The 24020-nt window shown below is 39.6% G+C and overlaps 1 protein-coding gene across 1 annotated transcript; it reads right to left on the bottom strand.

The window, feature by feature from the left end:
* Nucleotides 1-6075: 6075 nt before the first annotated feature.
* LOC111886866 (protein NRT1/ PTR FAMILY 6.3) lies at nt 6076-10730 on the bottom strand. Its single transcript, XM_023883108.3, has 5 exons — nt 10494-10730; nt 10157-10334; nt 10006-10045; nt 9278-9858; nt 6076-7156 (listed from the first exon to the last, which is right to left on the bottom strand). Exons 1-5 carry the CDS (start codon nt 10606-10608, stop codon nt 6280-6282), a joined length of 1791 nt encoding a protein of 596 aa, XP_023738876.1. The 5' UTR covers nt 10609-10730; the 3' UTR covers nt 6076-6279.
* Between the last annotated feature and the right edge of the window lie 13290 nt (nt 10731-24020).

Genomic DNA, 24020 nt, shown 5'->3' with positions numbered 1-24020 from the left:
TAATATTTTGGTTAAATTGGAAGGTAAGTACAAGGCCAAGGAGGTCTAGGTTAGATTTGAAATATGATTATGGATCAACAAGATGAGCCTGGCTTGGTACCAATGATTGAGACTCATGTTGGGAGCCGTCTTTGTTTTCAAGTGAAAGGTTTTTGACAACAATTAATGGTCGGGGATTTTGTTTCTCAGTAGAATCAACAAGTAATTTAGTGTCAGAAGGATTTTCGTTCGGTTTAGGTTTTGAAGTAGAGTCGCATTGGCATTGATTAAGAATGGTTTTGTATGTCGGGAACTCACAAAAAGATATTGGATTTCTGGATTTGAGCTGAGTAGTGATGGTTATTCTTCATTGGTTAAGATTAGTGGGGAAAGGATTCGTTTGTCGTCAGTGTGTGAGTCCTGCTAAGGTTGGGTTTGATTATTTAACACTGGAGGGCCATTGTATGTCAGAGTCGAATTTTATCGGGGTTCTGGAAGAATTAACTAAATCGTTTGGGGTACTTGGAATGTGGTGGTAAGTGATTGCAAGGATGAAATCTAATTTTATCGGGGTTCTAGAAGAATTAACTGAATCGTTCGGGGTGCTTGGAATGTGGTGATAAGTGATTGCAAGGACGAAATCTAATTTAAGTGGGGTTCTAGAAGAATTAACCGAATCGTTCGGGGTACTAGTATTCTACGACGTGGAAATGGTTAAGCGGATCACATATTTTTGGGCCACCACGACATGGCCAAGGAAGGCTACCGCGTTATAGCTGATCAGGCCCAAGCCCATGACTCATTTAGGGTTCCCTTCATGTTTAAACCCTTATAAACCCATTATAGGGCTCATTATCAGCCTCCAAGTCCCCTTTCACCTCAGAAAACCCTAGCCTTCATCCATTTCTTGATTCTTGGTCTATTTGAGAGTTTTCTTGGCTTAGTGAAGAGAAGAAGAAGAAGAAGAAGAAGAAGAAAAAGGTGATCTTTTGGTGGAGTTTGCAAGGAATCAGCATTATCATCACCTCATATTATCTCTGTACCTTTGTAAGTGTCCAAGTTCCTTTCTTTATGTCATTTGGTAGTTAGATCTTGAATATTATCCCATGTTCTTCATGTTTTATAAAGCTTGGAGGGAAGGAACTCATAAAGTTGGCAACTTTATGACTCTCCTGAGTCTCAATAGTATTATATGTTATGGATCTAGTTTTTGATGGATGTTCTTATCATTTGCCTAAGTTTTGGCCTTTAGAGTTCATATTTTGACCTGAGAAGGATCTTAGACATGTATTGGACATATATGTCTATAAAGCTTCCACCTTTATGATAAATCCATCATTAGAAACCCTTATGGAGTGGTTGGGTTAAGAACTTTTTTGGATTAAGAGCTTATTGGTTAAGATGTCATGGGTTTTCGACCTAGGGTTAGAGATCTTTATCTCTTTACATGTCTTAATGGATAAAGTTGGAAACTTTATCCATTTAGACCATACTATGGACTAGATCTGAGCTTTGGAGCTCTTGGAATCGAAGAAAGTAGCTTAATCCATGAAGTTGCTAGAAACCTAGTGCCCATAGCATGGCCATAGGTCGCCACGATGTGGCGCCATGGAATTTCATGTATGTTTGGTTAGGTGAAGGCCATGACGGGGCCAAGGAAGGCCACGATATTGCAGTTGCCTAAAATCAACTCTGGTCGTTGACTTTTGGTCAATCTATGTTTTTAGAAGGTAGACTTAGGGTTTGCCTTGTGTGGATTGTTAGGAGGTGTTTAACACCCATATTTTGGCAGTAAGAGTTGTTGGTTGTAGTCAGTGTGGCGTTGCATGAGGTTTTAGTCAGCATTGTGATTCAGATGACTCTCCTCACTATACATAGGGGTCGAAGGAACCAATGTCTGCCCATTACTTTATGTTATATAGGAAGATCATGAGGTGGCCCCTAACATTTGTATGAAAGACCTAAAGGTGGCTCCCAACAAATTATATGCAAGACCAGGGACTGGATCCTGGCAGTTGTATATAGTATGCTAGTTTTTTTTGTGATACTTGCATGGAAGATCAAGAGGTGTGTAACATTCGGATTTCCAGGTATCATAATTTAAGTATTTATTTTTGAGTTAAGAAGAGGGACTCGACGAGTTGACACCTAAACTCGTCGAGTAGGATCACGACTGATGACTCGGATTAATGAATGGACTCGACGAGTCGGCAAGTCGACTCGACGAGTCCTCTCCGTGGACAGAAACCCTAAATCTTTGGGCCTGCGCCCTATTTAAGGGTCCTTATGGCCTTCATTTGCGGCCACACACCCTTGAGAAACCCTAAATGAACCAGAGAGCATAGAGAGTGAGGGAAGGAGCTAATTTCATCACCATTAGTGCATTCTTGCAAGAAGGAATGAAGGGATTCAAGCTAGGCTAATTGGGGAGCTCAGATCTACTATCACTTCATCAAAGGTTATTGTTTGAGGTATGAATTCATGCCTATTTTCGTGTATATAGTGGATCTCATGAATCTCGGGTTTCCTTGCCCCTTTTTTACTTGAGTTATGGAGTATGTGGAGTCCTTTTGTGGTATAGACATTAGATCTAGAGAGGTCCAGAGAGTCCCAACAACCTAGCTTTATGCAGTCACATAAGAGTATTGAGCCTAAGACACCATTGTAAGGGTTATTTTATCAAATAGCGCTAGATGTGTGGTGCATGGACATAAAGATTGAACCTTTACGTGACTTTTGGGTGCTAGAAGGTCAGATCTATAAGTTAGAGAAAGAGATCGGACCTCAGAAGGTCAATTGAGTATTGCCATGGAGGAAACTCGTTGGGTTCATGAGAGGACCCGACGAGTTGGATCGGGTTGCCCGCGATTCGTGATCAGTGTTAACCCGTCGAGTGAAAGGGTAACTTGACGAGTTGAGTGAGGCCTTAGGGGGATTCAGAGGACACACATGGACTCGCCGAGTCACCCGAGTGCACTCGACGAGTCTGGTCAAAGTTGGACCGTTGACTGGAGCTGACTTCCGTTGACCTTAGGGTTTTGGTCAAACTGATTCAAGAGAGGTCATAGAGGGGTAGAATGGTCTTCTACCCATTCTTAAGAGATGAGAACATAAAGAGAGTATTGATTAAAGATATTATCATTTTGATAGGAGGAGGCTAGATCGGGGATATCGATAACGAGAGTATACTAGACATCATACGAGGTGAGTCTTCTCAATATACCTTACCTTGAATGGTAATTATGTGTGACCGGAAGGTCGTATGTTCTATGACGAGTATGTGATATATGTTTCCATGTGATATGCATATGTTATGTATGTTATGAGTAGTATGGTATGGACCGGAAGGTCAACAGGGTATAGACCGAAAAGCCTGCAGTGGATGGACCGGAAGGTCAATATGGTATGGTCCTGAAGGCCGACAGAGTAGGACTGGAAGGTCTACTCAGATTGTGGGACCGGAAGGCCCTTGAGACACATTGACCGGAAGGTCTCATAGAGCTATAGCCTCGAGTAGCTTATGTGTTGTATGTAGTATTTTGGGGAACTCAATAAGCAATTATGCTTACCGTGTCATGTGATATGTGTTTTAGGTATTAGCGAGGATCGCGGGAAGACGCCGGCGTGATTAGTACACATTGACAGAGGATTTTGTACTTGAGATTCTAGGATATGTTTTACCGTGATAACATTTGATACAATTGTGTTTTGAAATGATTTATATGAGATATGTTATGGTTGAAAAATGAAAGAAAAATTGTTTTAAATTTTCACGTTGTTACAAGGTGCCTCTTGACACTTGTTTGTAAGACTTACGGTTTTGGCTCCCAGGCCTGACAAGGAGCGACCATGATACGAATCATGACATAATGACAAGACTATGGTTGGCACATAACAATCTCTATTGTATGTATGGTATTTTTTATTTTAGGGAACTCACTAAGCTTTGTACTTACGACTTTATGTTCTTGGTTTTTGGTACTTCTTATACGAAAGGGACGGGCCTGGGGTGAGTGCACATCATCCCCCGACGTTTTCCGCATTAGCTTTTTATAACTTTTGTTCTGATGTAATTACTTTGGTTGGTTTTGGAACAAATTGTTGTATTGTTTATGGTTTGAAAAATGAAAATTTTACAATGAATTTTTGGGACGTTATACACTTGGTATTAGATACTTGACAATGAAGTTTATTTGGGAATTGTCACAATTGATAATGTACTTTGTCTTATAACTAATTTTACCCCCACGCTAACCTTTGATGTTGATTTGTTGTTTTTTAGAAAGTACGAGTTTGTACATTGGTATATGCACCACAATATTCATTCATACACCGTCCATAACGTCTGACCCTGAGATTGTACTCATTAGGCTTCCCTATAGCCTAACCTACTTATTGATAAATTGTTTCAAGTTAGTAGACATTGGTAGAAGCTTAGGAGACTCATAAGCTTTGGATATTTAAAAGACCTTTGATTTGTAATATCTTCTTAAACCATTATTTTGATATCTGTTTTAGCACTCTTGCATGATATGTTGTATTAAACCCCTAAATGGTTTTGGAAAATTTTAAATGAGACTGTTATCTGTGTTTGAACTTTGTAAAATATAGAATTAAACTTTGGAAATCGTTTTTCCTGCAAACTACAAGTCTAAAACTATTTTGAAAGATTTAATTAAAGGCAATTCAAATAGGCCCATGCGAGGGGTGTTACATTGTTCCTGTTTAATTTTCTTAGCAAACTTATCTATATCATTGTTGTTGTATTTCTCGAGGGTGCATCTTAACCCAACACATAAAACCACGAGTAGAAAAAAAACTTGGGTGAAAACACTCTTGGAAAAACCAGAAGGGAACTCTTATTTATTCTTGTAAAATCGACTGTGGAGGGAGGTTACAAGAATGATGTAATCACCAAGGTAATATATATAGGAAAGAGGCTTATGAAAGATTTGATTGAAAAATAATGACATCTAAGAGCCTTATATGTAGCCTTACAAACATTGTCCTAAGGGTGGACAATATCGAGCGTGAAGGTGATGAGGATGCTAACATCGCCCCATATGTCCTGTTACTTAAGGGATAAATCCATTTACGAGAAGATCTCCCCGAGCCTCGTCTCCCTTTTCGCCTTCTTCATATTGTACCTTGTGCATCAGTAGTTGTACCAAAAGGCGAGGTATGAGAGGCATACTAGCTAGTGAAAACTATTTCCATGTGTCTAGGGAAGAAAGGTAAAGAATGAGAAGAAAGAACAAAAGTTATGTGTGCGCTGATTATTATTTCACCGAAGGGAGGGGTGATAGTTATTGGATACCCATCAGACCATCACCCAAAGCATTCTCTATAAAACATAATAGTTTTTTTTGAACGACAAACAAAAGATTAGCATTAAAAAAAAAAAGACTAATGCGAGATGCTCAAGTCGAATCATAAGAGAAGTTTGATATGGAAGACATAAACCGATCAAGTTTTGAGAATTTTGCATCTACACTTAATCCAAGAAAAGTACTAATGCATAATAATTAATTAGGAAACTTTGCTAACTAATTATTAGGTTATCTAAAATGGTGAGTTTTATGTGAGAGTTAATGAGATGACAAATATAGTTGTCATTCAATACATTAAATTCTACCGATGTCACTTTGACATTCTTTGGAGTTTAGTGACCACTAAACTTTTCAATAGATAAAAGTAAAGTTTTTAATCTTAAATATATACTCTAAGTTAGTTTTTGTAATTTTCCAATGAATTTTATAGAGTTCAATATATTTTAATAAAAAATTGATAAAATCATATAGAATATAAAAAATGATGTGACATTCCATTGTAGATGCTTTAAGATGTTATAACTAAGTAATAACTCACCAATAGATAATATTTTTTGGAATTCACATAAAATAGTAAACAAGAACCAGCAATAAAAAAATGTTGCATAAAAATGGGAAGTAAGCATAGTCTAATACACATCAAAGTGAAATATTACAATTTTACAAAGGCTGCATTATGCACCAACACATTTAATACTCTACATCGTGGTATGAGTTGAAATTAAGAAAAATAGTTATAAGCAAGCAAACCACAAAGACCGAAAAAGATTTGAACACCCATTTATTCGTCAAAGCCTCCTTTTTTCATATGAACAACAAAAATGGCCTTCCTTTTTTTACATTTCCATTGTTGTCCCTTATTTCTTTTCACAAAAAGTTAGGACCAAACATGGCATAACAACAAAGAGGGAGAAATAGCAATCAGAATTTTACATCAAAAGGGAAATCTAAACAAAAAATAACTCCAAATTTATGCATGGCCTACAAAGTCATCCTCTTCCAACTCGATGCCTTCTTCAGCAAGCCTACGCTCCTTGTAGACATAACCTTTTGCCACAACCAGAAATATCCCAAAGTTCACGAGGCTTAAAATTGCAAGTAACCAATAGAAGTTGTAAAGCCTCCCCTGGTTCAAGTTATCAGCTATCCATGGCTTCTTGTCTCCTGTAATCTTGTGAACTATTGTCACCAAAATAGAGCTAAAGAAGAACCCTAACGATAATGTGCTTAGAAACAATCCAGTGCTCATTGTTTTCATCCCTTTTGGGCACTCCCTTAAGAAGAAGTCAAGCTGTCCTATGTAAGTAAACGCCTCACCTGCACCCACTAATACAAACTGCGGAGCCAACATAAAGACTGTTATTGGGACCACCTTAGAGGGATCATCTACTATGCCATGAGACCTAGCAACTCGTAGTCGTTTGATCTCGCATATAGCAGCTGCAACCATGGCTAAGATGGATAGGACTAGTCCTATTCCTATACGCTGTAGAGGGCTTAGCCCTTGTGGGTGTTTGAGATACCGTTTGGCAATTGGAACAATGATCCGATCATAGATTGGCACCGTTAAAAGAATGCTTCCTACAAAGAAAACTGTAAGGGAAGCGGCAGGGATCTGAAAAGAGTTTCCGATGTGTCTATTCATTGTGGTAGCTTGTGACACTGAGAGTGTGGTCATTTGGGCATAAACTGTCCAAAATAGTATTGTGGTAGCCCAAGTTGGTAACATTCTGATCACCATTTTCACTTCCTCGACATCAGTTAAAGTTGAAAGATTCCATTTGTCGACTGTAGCTAGTGATTCGAATGATCTTTCTCCATCTTTAATTGCTGCCTTGTCAAGGAAACTGCCAAAAATAATAGATCAATCAATAACAATAAAAAGAATATATATGGTCAAGTGAAAGCCAACTGTCTCTAACTATAGTACTTTATTTTTATAGTCAGGATGCATCACACGATTGTCTAAATCTCTTTTTTAGTGTCTATATATCCTGATCAACTCTCATTAAGACGTGTTTAGCAAATATGGATGTAATATTTTTTTTTGTATAACTAATACGATCAATAGAAGTTTTGTCATCGGCTGTTGGAGTTCCATATCCGTGTGTTGCTGATGGTTGTCTTTTTAGTGCATGATTGATTAACTTTTATTCTTTCTTTAGACGTCTTTTTCTGAGTCTAAATCCAAGTTGGCCTTGTTTCACCGATAGGAGACAAAAGGGTGTGAATATCTACAAGACTTTGGCTAGGGTTAGGGTTACAAGACAGAAAACTTGGTTTTCACATTATACAACTAGCATCAAGATTGATTGAAGACAGACTGTACGTTCGATCAGAACCTCGTGATCTTGATGGTGCACTATTGGTTATCTATAGCACAATCAAGACAGATGCATGCACATGTATGTTTAAAAAAATCTAAAACTTAAATGATTAAGATACTCATCATAAATCATATCATATATAATAACACAATATAATAATCGTAACTTTTACAATATATCCAAGAAAGATTGACAGATATTTGGGTTTCTGTTTTCCAAGGTAAGTTTTCTTTTCGATGGACACCAATTGCGATGGTAGGTAAAATTAAGAAATATTATGAATGGTAATTACTAATTAGAGTATATTTTTTTTTTATCGAAGGGTTATGCAGTCGGTGCATGATAAAGTAGTAGAAAGTGATATATCAAGAGCATTAATGTTTCTCCTTAAATAATTGGCATTGACGCCTAACAGTGTTGAAAGATGCAGACAACCACAAAGTGCGTGGTTTCAAAATCATTGAAAATGTGAAACAATATAAGGAATCTTTTTGGGTCTTTAGATAATCTGTAGGATTCCAAGTTATTATACTTTTAATTATGATATAAAATTATTAAAAAAAACATAAACAAACAAACTGAAATAGTTAGCTTTTACCTTTCTGTATATACTTGCTTTTAGCTTTTTGTTTTTGTTTTCAAACCTCATAAACTTTGAATTTAATTATTAAGCATTTAACCAACAATAAATTACTTTTTTTCATTAAGTTATACTATATTTTTTTATGAAGTAGAACAAATAATATCTTAAGTAAATAAAATCCATGCTAAAACAAAACTGGTAAATGATTTTTTAGTATATTTTGTAGGCAAGCAAGAATTATTGGTATAAATATATAACAAGGAATATATTGGCCTAGGATTGGCTTATTATTCTAGTTGCTTGAGTTATGGACAAAAGATGGCACCCACAAGTTTTGTTGGCAAATTTGAAGAACAAGATCAATCATTCGTGGATCTTATTGCCAATTGGCCATATTATTCAAAGTATATTTTCAATCTATTATTTTCATAATTGATTGCCAAAACATGGGACCCATCATAAGCTTAACTCTTATAATGATCTCCACATGCTCAATTATGCACGTCATCGTTTAAATAAAAGTTTGAAATTCTAAGTTAAATACTTGTTTTAGTTTGAAAATTGAGAAAAGCTAACTTCATAAATAAACTTTATTCTAAATAATTAACTACTAATAATATATTTTTTCTTAAACACTCAGTCATACCATATTGAGAAGATGAGAGTCGACTATGTTTCATATATTGCATGTTAGCTTTATCTAATAATACGTACATTCTTTTAATAAGAAAATGCATCAAGTTAAGTCAAGATTCTTTATCATCTAAAGTTTAATAATCAACCGAAAAAGAAAACTAAAACAAAGGCCAACTTGTAAATATAGTTTGGATAATATTTTATTTATGCTAAAAGGAAATTAATTAGAATAATTAATCTCTTTTATGCAAGAACAAATGTTGAAATTACTTTCTATTGGTCACACATATTCTCATGTCTCATGAACCTTTTCAATAAATAATAAATTAATAAAATTTACCACGGCGGAATTTATCATCTATTAAAAACAGAAGCTAAATCTAGATATAAAGACAAATAAACAGAAAGTGAAAAGGACTCACCGATATTCTTTGCTGTGTGGCAACTTCTGCTTGCTTTTCTTGCTATCAGCTCCTTCGTTAATTACAATATCATCCACGTTGAACAATAAGGAAGGATCCGAAGGAAGCTCCATGTGTCTCTTCTTCCATGCCCCCACGAAAACCGAAGCTATCTGTGTTAAAGGACTACCCACAAGCTTCTTGAACCGATACCTTTTTGTACCCAACAAGAAGATCACCAACCCCGTAACAATGACACAAGCCACGATCCCATACCCCCAACGACGACCAAGATTGTCCTGGATATAAACAAGAACAGTAACTGCCCCAAGTGACCCGATACTTATGAAGAAGAAGAACCAGCTGAAGAAAGCCACCATTTGGGTCTTTTCCCCTTTATCGGACTCATCAAACTGGTCTGACCCAAAACCCGAAACACTTGATTTGAGTCCACCAGTCCCCAGAGCTGTCAGGTAGAGTGCAAGGTAGAGAAACGTCAGCTGGACCTCGGTAGCCTTAGCACATGAGTTGCCGCTGTCAGGGGTGCATTTTGGTGGTTTAAGGCTAGGGATGGCGGTTGTGATGGTTAAAAGTGTCACACCCTGTTAATTAATCATTACAAAAACAAGTAAGAGTTCAGACTGAGAAAACATAGTGGACATAGTTTAATCAGTTTACATCTATGTATATACACATGATATTATATATTGTTGCATAGTATCTAAATGGATGAAATGTGTCAGTCTTACCGTTGCTTGAACTGCTGCGAATATGGCGATGGTGAGGTACCTATAATTAAACACATCCGTAACATAAAATGAGAAAAATTTACATTTACTCATGAAAGCTTCATATAATTAAGGAATAAATTGGTTGATATATATGTGATTCAGTAATTACCGGCCAAGAAAAGTGTCAGCAACAAAACCTCCAAGAAGACATAACATGAAAGAGGTACCCAAAAAATTGGTGACATCATTGGCGGAGCTAGCATTTCCAAAATGCATCGTCCCGGTCAAATATGTCACCAAATTTACAGCGATACCTAAAGTCGCTAACCTTTCACATGCTTCCACTCCTGAATAGACGATACTTCATCTTAGATTATCTTAATCTTAATCATAATCGTAAAAACAAAGAAATGGAGCAGGAAACCAAGAATGATGCTTGGAAACAATATCAACTGAGTTTATAATGAAAGACATGGATACAGAATAGGACAGGAAGGGTGATGAACCTAGAATCATGGCGGCACTAATCCAGCCACCGGTGGTGGCACGGTGAGCCGGCTGACCCTTGTAGTCCCAAGCATCACTTAGAGTTTTTGCTACCTGTAATTCAGGGAGAGCCATATTATATATTTTGGTTGCTTCTGTATACAATGTTAGTATATGCTGCTTAGGATTTGAAGGTGGGGGGGAAAGATCAAAGATATTGGGGAGGATGAGATGCTTAATATTCCATAAATTTTAGGCAATACCGAGGGGCCTTTTATAGCAATCGATGTGTGATTATATCTAATTATCTTATTATTGATGATATCCATTTTTATGGCATTATATTATTATTGATTATATCCGTTCCTTTTATAGACAGCATTAATTTTCTAATTTCTATGGCATAATATTAGTTGTAAAACGCTTCATGTATATATATATATATATATATATATATATATATATATATATATATATATATATATATATATATATATATATATATATATATATATATATATATATATATATATATATATATATATATATATATATATATATATATATATATATATATATATATATATATATATATATATATATATATATATATATATATATATATATATATATATATATATATATATATATATATATATATATATATATATATATATATATATATATATATATATATATATATATATATATATATATATATATATATATATATATATATCAGGTCGATGTATATTCATTCAATTCAATATCAATAATATAGAGAACCTAATCCAAATCGATACCATTTGTTATTTGCATTACTCATAATATATAGAAAAACAAATAATTTTAACATTAATTTGTTCTAAAAAATTCTTATAATTAATTTTCAACGAATGAGAAAGTAGATTTTAATAAAAGAAAGTATTACATATTTATAGATGTCGACACTCCAGATAGGAATGGTTTCGGTTTCTTCAGCTATATCATTTGGATAGTAATTTGACTAGAATGATGATGATAATAGGAAGCAAAACAAAACGCCAAGAACACAATGGACGTGTTTGGCACATAGCTTTTGAGAATTTGAATAGAATGTCTCGTTCGACACTACAAGATTCTGACGTTTAGTTTAAACAAAATGTTCCAAATTCAAATACTACTTTATGTAACTACAAGTTACAATCTACTCGCTACCTGCTACCAGCTAATTTTGACGAACACGTCCAATATATAGGTGGAAAACCTTATTTTAGGAAAAAAAAAAAGTACAAGGCATTACACTTCTTGCATATATAAAATCCATGATGCGAAGGGTTTAGATAATTGTTATAATCGACAATACAAGGGAGTAATAGGAGGTGATATGGAATAATTGTGGGCAAATTTCACAAACTTCATTAAGTTTATACGATAATTCGATTTTGATATTGCATTATATTTTGTCTCAAATTTCACATTTTATTTTCCAATTTGTTACAATTCTGACTATTTGACCGGTCAATCAGGTTGCCTGCTGATGTGATAGGATGATATATCAGTTTTGATGACGTGACATGCTGACATTGCATGTTGAAATGTCAAAGTTGAAAAAATATATCAGAAAAATATCAAAATTTTGCTTTTTTTTCCAATTTGAACACTAAATTTTAATTTTTTATTTTTCAATTTTTATGTAACGCCCGGTTCCCGGTACGTATTTTAAATAAGAATTTTTGCACTTTTACTCTGGGACTCGACGAGTTGGAGGCCCCAACTCGTCGAGCAGAGGCTAATTTGGATGCGGGTGGAAGAATCTACTCGCCGAGTCGGAAGCCCCGACTCGACAAGTAGACCTGTCTGAATGAAATCCTAAATTTGAGGGTTTACAACTATTTAAACACATTAAGAGGCCTCCACTCCAGCCTCCATCACCCTCATACCCCATTCTCGAAACCCTAATCAGTTGTGAGTGCTCTTGAGCTATTTTGGTGCCATTTGTGTGATTTGAAGCTTAGAGAAGGAAGGAAAGGCTTGGAGGTTCAAGAAGAAGGCAGTAGATCCAGAGTCTTGGTTGCATTTCCAGCTTGTTTGAGGTAAAAAGATTCAACCTTGATTTCCCATTTGTTAGATCTTCTTTAGGGCTTGAATCTTGTCATTTTTGGGGCATTTCTAAGTCACATTCGGGTTTATAGCGTAATGTAGAGTGTTGACTTCAGATCTTGAACCTTGGAAGGTTGTCATGGCATAAAGGACGCACCTCCGCGCGCGCGCGTGGGGGGGGGGTGGTGTTGGACTTAAATCGGGGGTTTAAAATATTTTTACAAGAAAATATTTTTTCTAAAATTTAAAATAAAAAGATTTTGAGAAAGAACAGGGTGTGTGATGCATGCAACCGGCCGAGCTCAAGTAAGTTTTTCCCAAGATACCCATACATGTTATGTTATGTTATGATTATGAGAACTGCATGCTAGATTAGGGCTAAGGATCTAGGAAGATGCCTTATGTGCCTGCTATATGTGCTTATTGAGTTACACGCTAGAACTAAGTAGTCAGTAATATGATGGCCTGAATAGGATATGCTTGGTATGGTTACCCAATGCTCGAATGTTGCTTGCTTCGTGCTTTTGAGAGTTCTAGTTATCTTTAGCTAACTAGTAAAAGGATACACTAAGTTACATATTACGAGGACTAAATAATTTCAGAAGGTTAGGTCTAGCTCTATTGCGTAGCTCTTATTTGAGTCCAAACGTTGTAGACTTGTAGGGTAGGACCTCTCATTCGAAAAATTATCTGGTCTTAGTGATATGTAATGGTATTTGTAAGCTAGTTAGCTAAAGGTGGCAGGAATTCCTTATGCAGCTGATGGCGGAGAGTAGGTCGAAGAGTTACCTTATGGTAAGCCTAGGATGAGATTAGTGCAGAAAGCGGTAGTAGTAGAAGGGACTTGGTAAAGTCAAGGCAATCCTTGAGGAAAGTACAGATAAATGTGGAAGGTAGTATGAGGTCGTACTACTGGAAGCAGAGGATCCGTACTTAAGTTAAGGAGGGCTGAGATAGAACCAGGGAACTTGTAGTATGTGAGACCTCTCGAAGTTATGTATGACCCTGACAATTATGTATTTTGTTTCAAAATGGTGACGATTATGCGACACGGGGAAGGAGGTTCAGGGTCAGGATCAGGATCAGGTGTCGAGCCAGTTGATGAGGGACTACGTGAGTTCATTGCTTCTAAGATCACTAGAGGCATCCTTGAGTCAAACCCGGTGATTTTCGGGTCGATCAAGGAGGGGATTATTGAGCTGATGGAGGATTGCCTCAGGGCGTTTAGGAGTGACTGGGCGTCTAGCCAGTCAAGGGCGCCCATACTGTCCTTTAAGGACTTCAGGGGATGTGGTGCTCCGGACTTCCATGGGGTGAAGGACCCCATTGTTGCCAGGAGATGGATTGCAGACATGGAGTCTGCCTAATTGACGAGCTTCTGCCTTAAGGGGTCGAAGGTCCGGTATGCTGCAGGATGTTTGAGGGATAGGGCTAGAGATTGGTAGAAGTCAGTTGGTGATTCTTTGGGAGCCCCAGCCATTGAGGTTATGGCCTAGTCTGGCTTTGTGACCAGGTTTAGGGCTGAGTTTGTGCCGGTTGTGGAGCTTCAGCAGCTGACCAAGGAGTTTCTTGACATGAGACAGACTACTGAGACGGTGGCGGAGATTACCACCAAGTTTCTGGAGAGGGCCTTATTGGTGCCTCAATATGCATGAGATGAGGAGGTGCGGAAGACCCGATATCATGATATGTTGAGAGCTGATATCCGGGAGCATGTCAGCTACTCAACATGCCCGACCCTGGATTCCATGATTACCAGGGCGAGGGAGACGAAGATTGATTTAGAGCACCTCAGGAAGAGGAAGGCGGAGACGGAGTAGGTTACTGGGGTTTTGGGGAAGAAATCCAAGGGATCCGACACTAGGTCGAAGGGCCAGATGGGCCAGAGCCGCTGCAGGAAATGTGGCAGGTCGCATGAGGGAGCTTGTAGATTGGGATCATCGGGCTGCTACAAGTACGGCAAGATGGGGCACTTTAGCATGGATTGTGCTGCCCCTACCCCCACATTCCAAACATCAGACCTGATTTGCTTCCATTACAATCAGAAGGGCCACAAAAGGTTGATTTCCCGAGATTGAAAGCAGCGGCAACGCTAGCCCCAGCGACCCTGCGGATCATTGATGGCCGGCAGGGCAAGTCAGAGGCTCCAGTGGTTTGGAGCCGAGCTTTCCAGTTGACTACCGAGGAGGCACATGCCGCACATGATGTGGTGACGTGTATGATTTCTTCTCCCTAGCTTTATTTATATGTTGTTTATGATATTTATGTGCCATGTTATGTGTTTTGTTTAGGATCGTTCCATGTGAACGGTATTCCAGTTCAGGTGTTGTTCGATTCGGGTGCTACCCGATCATTTTTTTCTCTTACACTTAGCAATACGTTCCGTGAGTATTCGGGCATGTTGGATTGCCCTCTAGAGGTCGAGATTGTCGACGACTGATCAGTACGAGCATCAGAGGTTTTTAGAGATTATATTCTGAGACTGTAGGAGGAGCGCTACCTGGTAGACTTGGTTCCCATTCCGTTACGCAGGAACAAGGTTATTATAGGCATGGATTGGTTGAGCCCCAATGGGGCAATGATCGACTGCGTGCAACAGTTGGTACGGGTCAGGACCCCAAGTGGGGGAGAGTTGGTGATTTATGGCGAGAGGCCACATCGTGGACTAGATTTATGCTCAGCAACGAGGGTTGGGCGCTACCTTTCAGCAGGGTTATGCAGGCAATGTCGCCTATGTTATGGATACTCGGGAGGCGGGTAGGGTGACGGTGAGTGATGTACCAGTGGTGCAAGAGTACGCAGATGTATTCCCAGAGAAGCTGCTTGGGATACCTCCGGAGAGACAAGTAAAGTTCAGGATCGACCTGGTCCCTGGTGCGGCTCCGATAACCAAGGCACCATATCGATTGGCTCCTCCCGAGATGCAGGAGTTGTCTACACAGTTGTTGGAGCTGTTAAACAAGTGATTCATTAGACCGAGCAGTTCACCCTGTGGAGCCCCAATCCTGTTTGTGATGAAGAAGGACGGGTCGCATCGGATGTGTATAGATTACCGGGAGCTAAATAAGGTAACGGTGAAAATCCGTTACCCACTCCCGAGGATTGATGATCTCTTCGACCAGCTACCAAGGACATCTTGGTTTTCCAAGATTGATTTGCGATCAGGCTACCATCAGATGATGGTCAGAGATGAGGACGTATAGAAGACTGCTTTCCGGACTCGCTATGACCATTATGAGTTCGTGGTGATGCCCTTCGGGCTCACCAATGCTCCTGCCGCGTTCATGGACCTCATGAACTGCGTATGCAGACCGATGTTGGATCGGTGTATGATAGGTTTTATTGATTATATCTTGGTTTACTCCAAGACGCAGGAGCAACATGAGGAGAACTTGTGAGAGGTTTTGGATACCCTGAGGAGGGAGAGCTTGTATGCCATGTTCTCCAAGTGTGAGTTATGGTTGCGCGAGGTGCAGTTTCTTGGGCACCTTGTCAACCGGAACGGTATTCTGGTCGACCCGGCCAAAGTAGAGGCCGTGATGAGATAGGAGGTTCCGAAGTCTCCATCTGAGATTCAGAGTTTCCTGGGATTGGCAGGCTATTAACGGAGGTTCTTTCATGACTTCTCCAAGATAGTCGTACCCTTGACCCGGTTGACGAAGAAAGTCGTGGTCTTTCGTTGAGGGCCTGAGCAGCAGGTAGCGTTCGAGACATTGACACAGAGATTATGCGAGGCACTGATTCTAGCCTTACCATAGGGCGTGGAGGATTTTGTCGTTTACTGTGATGCGTCTATTTCTGGTTTGGGCGCAGTATTGATGCAGAGGGGTAATGTTATCGCCTACGCCTCGATACAGCTGAAGCCTCACGAGGCGAACTACCCGACGCACGATGTAGAGTTGGGGGTGGTTGTCTTCGCCCTCAAGATTTGGCGACACTACCTCTATGGGGTCCGATGTACCAATTACACGAACCATAAGAGTTTGAGGTACCTCATGGATCAGCCGAATCTGAACATGAGGCAGCGTCAGTGGCTGGATGTGATGAAGGATTACGAATATGAGATCCTCTACCACCCAAGGAAGACCAATGTGCTGGCTAATGCTCTTAGTCACAAGGCGGCCATGATCGGATATATTTTCTTGCGGATGACAGTAGTGCTTCCGCTTTTGAAGCAGAATCGAGAGGCCCAGCAGGAGGCTATGAAGGAGGAACATCGGAAGAGAGAGCGTATTGTGGGGCAGGTTTCCTCCTTCGACTATGATAGTTGTGGGTTGTTGACACTACACCGTAGGGTGTGGGTTTCGTATCATGGAGGTGTGTGCCAGGTGCTGATGGAGGAGGTGCACAAATCCAGGTTTTCTATTCATCCCGGGGCAATGAAGATGTACAGAGATCTTCGTCCTGATTATTGGTGGCCCTACATGATGCGGGATGTTGCATAGTACGTTGAGAGTTGCCTGACATGTAGGAAGTTCAATGCTTAGCACCAAAAGCCTCATGACAAGACACAACTGTAACATCCGGGAATTTGGGTATATCTATTTAACCCTTCTTCTTCTCCAAATCGTCAAGATTAGCCCCTAAATGGAAAATGTTGCAAAGGAGTACGTCGGGCGTACTGAAGAGTACACTGCATGTACTCATTCTCTTATAATAAACACAGACTCCATGAAGTACGTTGGGCGTAACTAGCCCAAATGCAAAACCCTAAATGGGACTAGAGGACTATAAAAGGAATGATATAGTCTCTTCCTCAGCCACCATTTCACAGAGAGAAACCCTAAGAGAGCATCATCATCGTTCTAAAGTTATTTGTGGGTGTTTTGAGCTAGAAAGCGCCATTGTGTGATGGTGAAGAAGAAGAGGAGGTTCTTGTGGAGACTAAAAGTTGGAGTACAAGTTTGGATCTGAGTTCTTTAGAGGGTGGAGCTTCACTTAGAGGTAAAAAGCTCAGAGCTTTCCTTATCATTTTTGTTTTGTGCTTGATGGACCAACTTTTAGGGTTTTGGTCCTAAGGTGGAGGCTTTATGAGCAAATGGCCTCCATAAGTTAGAATCTGCCTTATTTCAGTGTATTATGAGTTGTGAGTTCGTAAAAATCCAATCTTGGTCGTTAACATTAAGTTATGCTTGAGTTAAGGACTTAATGAGGAAAGAGGTTAAGAGTTTGGAGAGGTTAGTGGCCTTTTCAGCCATGCAAAGGCTCAAAGGTTTCAACTTTATGACTGAAGAGGCAGTAGAGAGCCTAGATTTGTGATATGAGCCCATGACTTAACCTGTTCAGACCAAAAATAGAGAAAAAGATAAGTCTGGGACTTACGTTGGGCGTAAGTCTCAAAATGCACCGCGTAGTATGTTGAGGTCCCCGATCAGTTTCACGCGCGCTGGAGTACGCTGAGTGTACCAAGGAGGTACGCCCCGCGTAACTCCTTATGTGGGCTTTTGAGTTATATATTGTGTTGGGCCTTGAGTGTCGGGCCTAGATTTTGGGCTTCATGCAATAGAGTCTTGGACCAAAGAAGTGTATATATATGTGCTTTGGGGACCTTGGGTTGGGCTTGCCTTTTGTTTGGGAATTGGGCCGTGTGTGGGCCCGTTTATTAATGGGCCTTGGTGGGCCCAGTGAGTTAGGGCATTAATGGGCTGGTAGGTGGTCTATCTTTATACCCAATAAGTGAGAGGTTGGACTTAGCTCCTAATTGAGATAATTGTGGGTTTGGCACAAGGTTAGAGGCTGGTGCGTAACAGCAGTGTTTACAGGAGCTGTTCTTCACCCGAGGTGAGTCTTCTCACTATACTTTATCTTGAGTGGTAGTTATGTGTGACCGGATGGTCTTATGTGCTTACATTGAGTATTATGTTATTCTATTATATGTGACATGCTATGCATTATGTCTTTGTGATTTATGCTATGCGGAGTTTATAGACCGGACCGGAGGGTTCAACGATTCATGAGGCCGGAAGGCTCAAGCAGACCGGACCAGAGGGTCCAACGAGCTTAGGACCGGAAGGTCCACAAAGTTAGGGCCAGAGGGTCCACAGAGTTAGGACCGGAAGGGCCATAGAGTTAGGACCAGAGGGTCCATAGAGTTATAGCCTCGAGTGGCTAGTATGTGTTGTATGGGTATTTTGGAGAACTCACTAAGCTTTGTGTTTACCGTGTTATGTGTTATATGTTTCAGGTTTTCTTCTCAGGATCACGGGACGGCACCGGCTTGATTGTACACACCGGAGAAAGAGTAAAATGGATCCTGGATTAATAATGGAGTTGTGCTTTGTAATTGAATAAAATAGATTTTTATACGATATGTTATGAAAGGTATGCATTTTAAAAATGAAATATTGTTTTAAAATTTTCACGTCGTTACAACAACCGTTGGATATCCCTATGTAGAAATAGGAAGATATTACTATGGAAACGAATCTTCCCAGGACCGCACGGGGAGTGGATGATGGGTTTTGTATACTATAACATATTATGGTGCACATACAACCTTAAAAACCTTGGATCTATGTTTTCACTAATTATACATGCAAATGGTTTCCAAGGCAGTAAACCTATAACTAGCATGCATTTGACATAAACCATATAAGATACTAGTTAGGGTAACATACCTTTTTTTTATATCTTAAAGTCTTGATGTATTTGGTGTTGCTAGAAAGACTTTGGCCTTTAAGAACTTAGTTCCCCAAGTGTTGCACCTCAAATGGAATCACAACTCACCTAGGACAAAGGTGATTCTTGAGAGAGAATTCCATGCACCAAAACACCTCCATATTTCTCTAAGAAAAGAAGCACATATTTTTGGTCATGAAGCAACATATATATATGGTGGATTCCAAGGGTCATAGGTTTAACCCAAATCCATACCCATGAGTTTTATGATCCATGGTTCATATGGCCCAACTCTTTATGTATCCATACATAAACTTGGTCCAACATGGATCATAATCCTAACACATATAAATATAACTAATTAACACAATTAGTCCCTATAGATTTAATTAGTCTCTTTTGATCACTAAATTAATTCCAAATTAATTCTTGATCAATACTAATTAAAACATATGATTTCATATTATATATTAGAACTTATAATATATTAATAAATCATATATAACCTTCTCTCAAGAGTCCATCCTAACAAATTGTCCTGGTGCTATGCAACCCAAATGGACCATGCTACTCTCGGGTCGAGTACATACCAATAATAGTTATCGGCTTAGACATCTAATCCAATAGTGGATGCGATTTGGGTCATTGTGGATCGGTTGACCAAGAGTGTCCATTTCATACCGATCTAGGAGAGCTTCTAGGCCGAGAAGTTGGACGATAGCTACATCTGAGAGGTAGTAGCTCGACACGGAGTGCCAGTCTTCGTGATTTATGACAAAGACGTATGGCTCACTTCCAGGTTCTGGAAGAAGTTTCACAATGAGTTGGGTACCCGTCTGGACTTCAGCACCGCTTTTTACCCATATATGGATGGTCAGAGTGAGCGGACCATCCAGACCTTGGAGGATATGTTACAGGCATATGTATTAGACTTCGGTGGTAGCTGAGATACCTATCTTCCATTAGCTGAGTTCTCCTACAAAAACAGCTACCATACGAGTATTGATCGTCCTCCGTTCGATATGTTGTATGGGAGGAAGTGAAGGACCCCGATATGCTAGGGTGAGGTTGGGCAAAGAGTCATAGGGAGTACCGAAGTGGTACTCAAGACGACGGAGATGATCTAGTAGGTCCAAAGCAGGCTTCAGACTTCTCAGAGTCGTCAGAAAAGTTATCCTGACAAGTGTCGTTCGGACCTGGAGTTCTAGGTCGGGGATATGGTTCTCCTGAAGGTGTCATCTTGGAAAGGTGTCATCGGGTTCAGGAAACAGGGAAAGTTGGGCCCCATGTATATTGGTCCTTTCAGGCTTGCAGCCCGGGTGGGCAAGGTGACAAATAGGCTAGATCTGCTAGCCGAGCTTAGCCATATTCACAGTACCTTCCACGTCTCCCAGTTGCGGAAATGTCTGGTAGACGACTCTGCAGTGGTGCCTCTAGAGGATATTTAGGTGGATGACAACCTGAACTACATTGAGCGACCAACAACTATCCTTGACAGGAATTCGAAGGATTCAAGGAGCAAGAGGGTCAAGCTGGTGAAGGTACAATGGCATCACCACAAGGGCTCAAAATGGACTTGGGAGCCGGAGGACGAGATGAGAGAGCACTACCCCGAGCTTTTTCTAGATACAGCAGCAGATTTTGAGGACGAAGTCTAAAATAAATGGGGGATATTTGTAACGTCCGGTTCTTGGTATATATTTTAAATAAAATTTTTTGCACTTTTACTCTGGGACTCGACGAGTTGGAGGCCTCAACTCATCGAGGGGAGGCTAATTTGGACGCGGGTGGAAGAATCTACTCGCCGAGTCGGAAGCCCCGACTCGATGAGTAGACATGTCTGAATGAAACCTTAAATTTGAGGGTTTGCACCCTATTTGAACACATTAAGTGGCCTCCACTCCAACCTCCATCACCTTCAGACCCCATTCTCGAAACCCTAATCAGTTATGAGTGCTCTTGAGCTATTTTGGTGCCATTTCTGTGATTTGAAGCTTAGCGAAGGAAGGAAAGGCTTGGACGTTCAAGAAAAAGGCAATAGATCTAGAGTCTTGGTTGCATTTCCAGCTTGTTTGAGATAAAAAGCTTCAACCTTGACTTCCCATTTGTTAGATCTTCTTTAGGGCTTGAATCTTGTCATTTTAGGGCATTTCTAAGTCACCTTCGGGTTTAGAGCATAATGTAAATTGTTGACTTTAGATCTTGAACCTTGGAAGGTTCTCATGGCATAAAGGTGCCAACTTTATTGTTATAAGAGTCCCATGCACCATATAAACCTCTTTTTAGGACCATTTGAGCCAAATACCCCATGCATGAACGTCAAGTTTGTAACTTTACGTGTAATATGGACCCTAGGAGGTCAGATATATGTTTTGAATGCATCAAGCCAGACCGAAGTCAACTGGATAGTTTTGGACATAGAGGGACTCGGCGAGTCGGGTTGCAGTTTCCCCCAAACCTCTTCTGATATTGGACAATGTGTTGAGCTGGAAGAACACTCATCCCGTTGGGTTCATTGTAGGCCTAAAGATCATGGAACTCGGCAATTTCAAGAACATAACTCAACGAGTTCAAGACTAAGTCCCATCTGCACGAAGACAAACTCGACGAGTTCATAAGGAACTCGACGAGTCCAGGACTATACGTGCCTTCTTGCATGAAAAAGGACTTGACGAGTTCAAGGATGAACCAGGTGAGTCAATGGTAGAAAGTCCCAACCTTGTATGAAGGAGAACTCAACGAGTTCTTGAAAGACTCGGCGAGTTGGTGGGTCAACCCAGCGAGTTAAGTCAACCAGATGTTGCCTTTGACCCAGAGTTGACTTTGACCAAGGTGTTGACCTTGACTTTGACTTTGACCTTAGTTGACCATGAAATGGTAATTAAGGAAGATTGTTATGTGTAGGGATCGAGAGGAGTTGATTCCGTCAGCGAGGACAGTTCAGACACCTCATGACACTGGGGTGAGTTACCTTCTAGTAGAAATGGGTCTAAGGCACCAAGGTCGGCCCACTAGTAAAAGTTATAGTATAGATAATTATATTCTTGATAATTATCTGGTATGTTGTTCTCTGTTATGATTATGTGCTAGCATGATATGATGTTATGTGATAGTAGATAGTAGGGGGAATAGTCCCCGTGTTACGGTCGTAAGGACCGTAAGGTAGGTCGGGCACCGCAGATATGCCTGCTAGTATGTTTATGCTATGTTATTATGTGGTAGTGTTAGGGGTGAAATAGTCCACGTAGCCGGTTGAGATGAACCGGAGGGTAGGTCGGCACCCCATAAGTGCTAGACAGTGTAGGTCGGCACCCCAGAATTGCCAGACAAGGTAGGCCGAGCACCCCATAATTGGAGTTTTTACTTATAGATGGTAACTAAAAATTTTATTTACCAAACAATGGTGCTTTCAATTTTAAATACCAAAACATGGCACTTTTGTAGAACTCATCACATTTTATATTAAAGAAATAAAAAACAAATAAAAAGCATACTGAAATTTAGCAGATGGCCCAAACCTTCCATCTATTCTACAAACTTCATCAGTCTACTTCTTCCTTATCACATTTCTTACTACAGGCGACCATCGCCTTCCAACTCCGACTTCGTTTTTCTCTTTCTATCCATTTCTACTAGTGAACACCACATGTTATCTCCGATGGATCACAACACTGAAAAAAATAACTTTCCTTCACCGGTATGTATCTACGACAACCATACCACCAAAAAAAACAGGGATTTTGATTTTGATTTGGTTCCTCAAAATTACACCGATACTTGGGTAATGGTGTTGAAAGATAGAGTGGTTTGGATGATGAGAGATCATGAACGGGGAAATATGTGAGTCTTCTAGTTCGAATTATACAAAATACAATCCATGTTCGTGTATTTGTTTTTGTGTTTTGAGTTGCAGGTGCATGCTCCGGATGGGACAATGAGTTTTCTTCTTTCTCAGGGTTGACGTGGTTATAAACTGCCAGTTAATCGACCGGTAGAAAAAAGATAGTGAAAGAAATAGCTTCTCCTGTTTTGCTTGAAGAGATAACTAAACGATCGCACCATTCGAACCAGAAATCCTACAAATCCCCCAACCCCTCTGTCGTTATCCGAACCACCGCTTAGTTGAAAATTTAAACTATCCCCAAGTGTTGGTTTGTTTCTGATAACACCAAAATAAAATCCAAGTGTTGTCGTCGAAGATACTTAGCAACGATACTTGCTAGTTGACAGAGCAGTGATCGATAGAGATGAAAAGGGGATGGAAAGGTTGTTGATCGGATATGACAGGTGGTGATCGATGTTGAAAGATTTGCTAGTAGGAAGAAAGAGATAACCAACGAAAAGAGATGGAGGAAGCCAAGGGCAATTTGGTAAATGAAGTATATGGGATTGATTTTTTAAGAAAAAAGTGGCGTATATAACAAAATTACTATGTTTTAGTAATTAAATTTGGATGTACCATTGTTTGGTAAATAAAATTTGTAATCACTATGTGTTGATTAAAAACTCCCCCATAATTGCCCGACAGTATGTTTGTTATATGGTATGTGGTATGATGGGGGAACTCACTAAGCTCCGTGCTTATAATTTTCAGTTTTGTTTCAGGTACCTATTCTTCGAAAGGGTAAGAGCCAACATGGTAGCAGCGCATCACTCACACACTCAAGATTTCCACATTATGAGAATTTTGGGACTGTACTCTGACATTATTATTATTTTATGTTAAGGTTTGAGACGCGTGTCTATGATTTATGAAACGATATGAATCTAAGATGTTTTTCTGTAAACTATTTTATAAGTTACTTAATCAAAAATAACATTTTTGGCCATGAAAATTGGGATGTTAC

The sequence above is a fragment of the Lactuca sativa genome, chromosome 6, assembly GCF_002870075.4.
Source record: "Lactuca sativa cultivar Salinas chromosome 6, Lsat_Salinas_v11, whole genome shotgun sequence".
Lineage (NCBI taxonomy): Eukaryota > Viridiplantae > Streptophyta > Magnoliopsida > Asterales > Asteraceae > Lactuca > Lactuca sativa.
The sequence above is the reverse complement of the archived record's forward strand: the minus strand, read 5'-3'. Positions and strand labels throughout refer to the sequence as shown.

What these genes read in the sequence shown, in the direction of transcription:
- LOC111886866 (XM_023883108.3), bottom strand. Translation starts at nt 10,608, where the DNA reads ATGGCTCTCCCTGAATTACAGGTAGCAAAAACTCTAAGTGATGCTTGG. An exon ending in TAGTGCCGCCATGATTCTAG is followed by an intron (nt 10,335 to 10,493) that starts GTTCATCACCCT and finishes TCGTCTATTCAG; the next exon opens with GAGTGGAAGCATGTGAAAGG. An exon ending in TCGCAGCAGTTCAAGCAACG is followed by an intron (nt 9,859 to 10,005) that starts GTAAGACTGACA and finishes ATTAATTAACAG; the next exon opens with GGTGTGACACTTTTAACCAT.